Source organism: Quercus lobata, chromosome 5 (assembly GCF_001633185.2).
Source record: "Quercus lobata isolate SW786 chromosome 5, ValleyOak3.0 Primary Assembly, whole genome shotgun sequence".
NCBI classification, from domain to species: Eukaryota; Viridiplantae; Streptophyta; class Magnoliopsida; order Fagales; family Fagaceae; genus Quercus; species Quercus lobata.
This window is the reverse complement of record NC_044908.1, coordinates 53346891-53355492: the sequence shown is the minus strand read 5'-3', so window position 1 is coordinate 53355492 and position 8602 is coordinate 53346891. Positions and strand designations below refer to the sequence as shown.

General features: G+C 37.0%; 1 protein-coding gene across 1 annotated transcript; it reads right to left on the bottom strand.

The window, feature by feature from the left end:
* Positions 1 to 1685: 1685 nt before the first annotated feature.
* Positions 1686 to 4003, bottom strand: LOC115990686. The gene is made up of 2 exons (XM_031114493.1): positions 2430 to 4003; positions 1686 to 2326 (listed from the first exon to the last, which is right to left on the bottom strand). Exons 1-2 carry the CDS (start codon positions 4001 to 4003, stop codon positions 1726 to 1728), a joined length of 2175 nt encoding a protein of 724 aa, XP_030970353.1. The 3' UTR covers positions 1686 to 1725.
* Between the last annotated feature and the right edge of the window lie 4599 nt (positions 4004 to 8602).

The following is an 8602-nucleotide window of genomic DNA, read 5'->3' as shown; positions in this document are numbered from 1 at the left end:
GCAGGCCCTTGTCTAAGATTTTCCTTAAAAACTCTCATATGTGATGCTATATATACACAGAGATAATGACTCACTTGAGAATGCAACAATAATTCACAAATTCACGGCATTTGCTCTGTGAGTGCACACAACAAAAGCTTGCCATTTGATGATGTCGAAAAAATCACCAGTAAGCCACACAGTCCTCGCATGCTCGAAATAGCACCTGCACAGCAAAAAAAGAAGACCTAACAGAGAGCATCGGTGTGGTACCGGCCAAATACCCTCCGAAGGTCAAGTTAGAACTATTCTCACAACTCTAGAGTACTAGAAAGGGTAAATTATGCGTACCTTGGTTTGCGAGGGTGCTTGGGTTTTTATAGTAGTAGAGGGTTGACCTCTTTTCCTTGGAATAGAAGTCTTTTCCTTATAGGAGTCTTCTTGGATGTATTTCGTGGGATCCTTTCCATACAGGAATCCCTTTGGGTATCACAAAGTGTGAAGAGCAAGATATTTCCTTATATACGCAATCGTGGATGGCAAGCAATCCCTTACTAAGGTCGAGCTTACCCTATGCCTTCAGCCTTGATTCCGTCAGCTTCATGATCCCGTCAGCCCTTGGGCATTTCTTGCCGATGCCTCTTTTTGAATATCCCTTTCGTCGATACCTTCGAATGAAGGCTGACGAGTTTGATTGTATCTGTCAGCTTATAACCATCGGCTTGTCTTATTGTGAGTAATCTCTCTTTTTATCCACATCACCATTGAATCCTCGGGGTTGATTGCCAGATCCAAACTGCACCAAGGATTAATCACTTAATGTGAGGGAGAAATCACTTCTATCTTAAGACAGTGAGTTGATTTCCACACCTCAGCTCTCAATCAATCAATAAGTTACCTCTCATCTCTTTACTCTACTGATTTTGTTAATTAGTCTCATATTTCCCTACAAACAGAGACAGTATGTTGAAGAATTGTTCCAAAAGAATCCGATACCAACTGTACTTCTTCTCCCATAGCCAATAATCATCCAAGGGAAGCATTTTCCATCTCCAGTGTGTTCCAGCTAGGACCATGCATATAGGAGGAATTTTGTAGTTGGGTAAATTAAGTCTTAAGCATCCAAAAGAATTCTATTACTTACAAGGTCCAGGACATGCATGCTCGCCTACATACAACATACTTAAGCAGCTGGCGTCAACATGAAACCTTTCTCTAAAACATAAAGGAACACATTTATCGCCAAGTCCGGCCGGTTTCCCTTCTTGGCAGAGACAACGAATATATCAACTTCGGACAACGACCTTGCACTCCTCAAGAACAGATGATATTCCTTTCAACTTGTGGATGAGTACACTAAGTTGCACGGACACGGACACGGACACGGACACGGGGATACGGCAATTTTTGAAAAATAAGGACACGACACGGCGGCGACACGGCGGTTAAATAATTAATTAAATTTTATATTTAGACACATTTTTTAATATTTTTAGACATAAAATACATTTATATCTAGAATTCAAATTATGTAGAACTACAAATAAGTAAACTAACACCCAAAGTAGTACAATAATACACATAAAATGTTTAAAGTACAAACCATAAAAGGATAACAAGTTTAACATCAAACTAAAAACATAAAAGGATAATAAGTTCAACATCAAACTAAAAACATAAAAGGATAACAAGTTCAACATCAAACTAAAAACATAAAAAGATAACAAGTTTTAAACTACAAGATTATCAAAGAACAACAACATCATCATCATCAACATAATCATTATTCTCAACAATACTTGTCTCCATCTCTGGCTCATCTAGTGTGAGATAAGCAACCTCAAGCAACCCAGGTCCTCCAAATGGCTCATCCCAATTATCTCCACCAATGTCCCACTTCTTAGATTCTCCACTATTGTACTCGGGCCTCCTCCTTGAAAGAAGTCGAAGATTAGAATGAACAAACACTAAATCTTCAGCACGTTTAGGAGTAATTCTATTCCTCCTCATAGAATGGATGAAGCCATAGGTACTCCAATTCCTCTCAGCACATGATGATGAGCAAGGCTGTTGAAGAAGTTTTAGAGCTAAAGTTTGAAGTATTGGTAAAGTAGACCCATAAGTTGACCACCAAAGCATTGGATTGTAGTTCCACCTATCCTCCATGTTATCCTCATCATAAACCTGTAATGAGTTAAACAAACCAAACTCCACATTAACTTTTTGCCTATCATCAGGATCAGGAAAGATCCTTTTGAGACACTTGTTTCTCTCCACTGAAATTTCAGCATCCTTATGTGGTGCAACACGGCCTCTAACTTCCTCAATCCATTTAATAGTATAATACCTAGTTAAAAACAAATAAACAAGTACAACTAATGAGTTTAGTTTATTTATTTGGAAATACCTAAAGAATATAAACGAAAAGATTAAAGAGATAGAAAAATTACTTTGGATTCAAGGAGTGGGCTAGGCAATGAAGTGGTGTGCAATTTTTAGTCCACCGTTCAATAAGTATATTGTGTACCACATCATAGAATGGAGACTCCTCATAGTCTTCCTTGCCTTCATGTTGGTATATTTCTTTCTTCACATTTTCTATCATGGAATCCCACATTTCATACACCTTATGGAGAATAGGTGCATCCGTGTCAGCCACTCGAAGCATCTCATAAATAGGTTCTGTGAATCTTAGAATGTATTCAACCTTGTCCCACCACAAATCATTCAAAATATAATCCCTCACAGTTTGAGCTTTTCCTACATCATCTTCTCTATATGACATCCATTCCTCACTAACAACCATATTTCGAAGATTTTGTTTTACTTGAAACAATCTTTTAAGCATGATAATTATTGAAGCAAATCGTGTTTCAGCAACAGCAAGTAACTTCAAAGGAGAATATGAATTAAAAATTGCTAATCTCATAGAATGATTTGTGATGAAAATACGAATGAAAGTTGCCTCATCTGAAACTTGTGCAATCCAGTTACATTCATTATATGCATTCTCATTCTGCAAAGAGTACTTAGGTGCACAAATATTCTTCAAAGCCAAATTGAGAGTATGCACAACACAAGGTGACCAAAATATATGAGGATATTCAGCTTCAACAATAGATCCTGCAGCCTTCATAACAGACGCATTATCAGTAATAATTTGGACAACATGTTGAGGCCCAACCTCACCAACAACCTTTAAAAACAAGTCAGCAATGAAGTGCTTGTCTTTGTACTCTTTGGTACCATCAATGGATTTGATAAAAATTGGCCCTTTCTGTGATGTAGCCATAAAATTGATAAGTGGCCTTTTTTGTACATCTGTCCACCCATCACTTACAATGCTTAAACCCTTTTCTTTCCAAGTGTCTTTAATTGCCCTCAACAACTTCTCAATATGTGCCTTCTCTTTTTGCAACAAAGTTGTTCTTAATTTATTGTAACCCGGAGGAACATAGCCCGCTAAATTATTATTAGCTGCAAACTTGATCATCTCAATCCAATACGGGTTCTTAGCAAAGTGAAAGGGTAAGCCAGCAGAGTAAAATGTCCTAGCAATAAGACAATCTAATTGCTCTCGACATTGATTGTTAAAAGCCCTCTCCAAAGGAGAATTCCCAATCCCAACCCCTTTTTTTTTTTGGGAAAATGGATGACTTGTAGCTGTACTACTCTCCCTACTATCCCAATTAGGACTAGTAGGAGAATCAGTTGGTAAAGACACTAACTTAGGCTTCTTCAATCTACGCGAAGATTCCTCAAATGCATCTTCTAATTTCTGCATTTCATTTTGATACTCATCTCCAACCTTGGCACATGCTTGTATTCCAAACTTAGGCAATTTTAACAAGTGTGCCTTCACCCTTGAATAAGACCCCTTAAAAATTTTTTCACAATAATTACATCTAAAAGAAACATTCCCACCACCAACACTTGCTTTTTCTAATCTAGTAACATATTTCCATAGAGGAGCAGCATTCTCAGAAGATGATTTCTCATTCTCACTTTCTTTTTCAGGATTCATTTTAATAATTCACCTACAATATTTAACTTCAATAAATAAATAAAACTATAGCAAGGCACAAAAACAAATTTATAAATGATAAGTTATAACTAAAAAAAAAAAAAAAAAAAATCAGACAAAACACGTTATATATATAAAAGTGCTTTAACAGTAAACATTACACCCACCCACACTAAAATTAACACTTGAAAGAAAGAATGAAAAAAAAAAAAAAAAGCAGAGAGAATAGAGAAGAGGTGAATCGGACCTGTTCCACGCCGAGAGAGATGGAGATCGGAAGGGACGGATGGAACGCCGTCGACGTCAGAGCTCGCCGATCGGCACGAGCTAACTCCGGCGAAGAACAGAGCAGCGGCAGCGAAGTGGGTTTCAGCAACGGAGAAGAAGTGAAGAACTTGAGTTTTGTGGTTTGAACTTCCAATTTTCAGATTCTAAAAATGTTTTATGGTTTTAGGGTTGTCACAGATCAACGGTAATGGTAAGTCCATCTGTCAAAATCTGTGCTTTTTTCCTTTTTTTTTTTTTTTTTTACTGCTGGCGTGTCGGACTCGTCGGAACCGCGTCCGCGCCGTGTCGGCGCCGCGTCGGAGCCGTGTCGGAGAAGCGAAAAAAAAAAAAAAAAAAAAAAGGGACACCGCCGGACACCAGAAACTGGCGCGTCGTCCCTGTTCCGATGTCCGACACGTGTCGGACGCGGACACGACGCCAAAAATGGCGTGTCCGTGCAACCTAGTGAGTACACTTTACAGCTGCTTAAATAAGTTTTTTTTTTTTTTTTTTTTTTTGGTACGCAAACGATCTTGTTATGGAGAAATTATTAGGTCTACTTGGAGGTCAACAACTAGGAGGACTACTGACGTGGTCCTCCCTAACCTCCTAACCAATAAAATATTGTTATTTATACAAACGTAACATTAACTTGTAATTTTTATTATTCCTTGTACTAAATAGGAAGCCCACTCACACATTTGCATAGATGGTTTTGTCTCATTGGTTGGGAAGATCACGTCAACAGTCCTCTTAGTGAACCTAATAATTTCTCCATGTCCTAGACCTTGGAAGTCATATGATGTCTTATTATACTTAATGTTGATTTGGTTGGATTACTATTAATCTATACTTTTTTTTTAGATGCTAAAATTACTGCAAATTTTACTACAAAAAACTTACCCTTGATGTAAAGAAAAAAAAATTGATTGGTGGCATTTCAACAACTACAAGATAATAAATAAGTATTTGAATTATTTAGTGTGATTGGTGACACAACAATTTGTAAGGCCTATGTAATAAATTTTGTAGTATTTCTAATATCACTCAATATTTTGGAATTTCTTAAAACTTAAGGAAAAAATTTACAAATCACAATTTTTTTATATTAAAAAAAACCAATGAATTTTTTGGGGGCCTTTCTTTATTCAGGGGGACCCTAGGCCTAGGGTTGGCCTTATATCCTCATAGTAATGGCATCCTTTGTGGTGTCTATATTTGTGATTTGAACTCCGACATTATCTACTTATCTCAAAATGAAAGGACAAAGAAAAAAAATTGTTGTTTTATATGTTAATATATGGTATAGGCAAGGAAGGACAATTGAGGCCTAACTATAAGGTCTAGTAACTTGAGTCAAAATTTCTCAATTAATTTCTTCACTTTTTCTCATGCTAAACATCAACTCACACATGGTACTCAACAATTATTATAAGGACAAAGTTTACCTACAAAATTAGTTGTAGCCTAAAACTACAACCTTACTCAATATCTTTTTATTAGAGATGAATTTTGACAAATCCACTTTTAGATTATATCTTCTTCTTATATCCTCCATGCTTGCAAAATTTCTAAAAAATTAAAGATTAATAGTTATGTCATCAATAAATTATTTAAATTACAAGTTTTAGTAGTTTAAAATTATACATAAAATATAAGCTTATAAATCACATAGTAAATAATATCCGATTAACATAAAATTTGACATGTATATTAAGAGTATAAAGAACACGTAATTCAACAGTTAGATTTTCGAAATATGTAGTAATATTTATTTTATTAAGTAATGTTGTAACCTTAAGTTACAACTAATTTTATAGCTAAACTTTGTCCTTATTATAAATCAAACACAATTTGTCAAAGGTTCATTAACTTATTTAGATTTTATTTTTTTGAAGTGTACCTAATTTATATTAGTGAAGTAGAAGAATACAATAAATTTGACAAAAGGATTTTGGAGATTAAAATCTAAATATATTTTTTGGTTAGATTAAAAATGTCAAGAATTTAGATTTGGTCAAATCCAACAAGAATTTTAAAACTTGAAATCCTTGTATTTGAAATAATCCAACCCCATTAAATTTTAGAAATCCTTAGCCATACTTCAATAGATTTAAAATTTTATAGTTCCAAATCCTTTTATTTATAAAACGGATCCAAACAATGAATTTTAAAATTTATAAATTTCAAATCAAGGAATTTTAAATCCTTTAATTTAAAATTCAAATTCAAATCCAATTCTAAATTCAAGTTCAAGTATTCAAACGCATCATTGGTGCACTTTAAAATTATGATTGTTTGTCACATGTGAGGGTAAGTTCTGTCCCTCACACTTAAGTGAGGATTGTGAAGCTCACCATTAATGGTGAGCCTCATTTGAAAAGTGAAAGAAATCCGCAAATGGACTTATAATTCTTCATAAGATAAGGGTCATCATTTGAATGGAGAGAGTTCTTATATTCAATGCTTATAAATAAAGCTAACTAATTGTTCAATTCTTTTTTTTCTTTTTCTTTTTTAACCAATTTCATTCATTAACTAAGACCAAGAGAGCCAAAGTACAAAGCTTCTGAAGCTGGCTGTGGACAATCTTCCAGCCAAACAAGTTCATCATCTACTTCACTAGCATGTTTAGCCAATGCATGGGCCACTGAGTTAGCGCTACATTTAACAAAACTAACCACGAAACTTCAAAGCCCTGCCAATATACATTGTACGTCTTCATATATATGACCCAGGCGAGACCTGTTAGGCTTTAGAGAAATGAGAGACTTCATGACTGTCACGTTGTCCCCTTCCAGTATCACCTCCAAGAAGCCAACTTCCACAGCAAACTCCATTGCTCTCCGGCATGCTAGCGCCTCCGCTTCCTCACTATCTTGCACCGGTGGTCCTTTGGTTGACAGAGATGCCATGACTTCTCCCTTATCATTCCGCACTACCACCCCAACACCTAAAGCGTCTAAGTCTGCAAATACCGCCGCATCGAAATTTACTTTGTAAATTAAGCCCACTGAAGGTTCCCATTTCTGCACCAACCCGATATTGCTATGAATAGCCAATAGCTCCTGTGCTCTTCTATACTCCTCCAACAAGTCTGTTGCTCGATTAACAAGCCGAGATGGTTCTTGAAGAACGCCACCATGTATAACAGAGTTTCTTTGGCTCCATATAACCCAACACTGCACCAGAAAAAGTTCAAGCTCCTCCACCGCTAATTTGTCCATCAGCTCCTCAATCAATTGTACAAAATCAACATGGCCTCCCCCACACTTTTGTATCCATCTGTGACTGTTAGCCCACACATCCCGAGCCACCCCACAACACCACAAAGCGTGCAGCACCATTTCTGTTTCTTGCTTACAAAATTCGCATATCCCATCTTCAATGATTCGTTGGCGAGCCAAGTTTTCTTTCGTAATATCCTAGCAAGCCCTCCATCCAAATACCTATATTTTACTTGGTAAATGGAGCTTCCACAACCTTGGCCATGTCAGTCCTCCATTCCTCACACCCGAGCTCTCCTCCCTTCCATCCATCTCACTAGCTAGCTCCCTTGCAATGAAGTAACCCGACTTTACCGTATACACCCCATCTTTATTAGGCAGCCACATAGGCGAATCTGGTATGTTCCTACGACTCAAGGGAATACAAAGTATAGCCTCTGCATCCTTCCTACGGAATTTCACTCCAATCAATCCTCAGTCCCATCCATGTCCATCCCAATCCATCAGCTCACTCACACGCCAATCCTCCTCTGCATCCAAAGGCCGATGAAGTACCTGATTAGTATGATAATTTGGGATCCACTTATCTTGTGTGACCTGAATGGAGCGGCCATCTCCTACCCTCCAATAACACCCCTTCCTCAATATATGTTTGGCTACAAGTAGGCCCTTCCACACATAGGAACTATTGGGAATGTCAGCCGCTTCCAAGAAACAACAATGAGGGAAATACTTAGCCTTAAAACATCCACACAGCAAGGAATCTTTCTCATGTAATAACCTTCATCCCTGTTTGGCTAGCATTGCAAGGTTGAAATTTCTTAAGTCATGAAATCCCATACCACCTTCATTCTTAGATTGAGTTAACACTTTCCAATTCTTCCAATGATCTTCCTTTCATTGCCAATTTGCCCCCACCAAAACCTTGCACACATTGCATTAAGCTCATCACAAAGTTTCACTAGCAACTGGAACACCCCCATAGTATTGCGCCACTGCTTTGATAAGGATTTCCTTCCCTGCTCGAGACAATAATTTTCCCTTCAAACCTTGAATTTTCTTCCATACTCTGTCTTTAATAATAATAAAAAGTCCAGTACTTAGC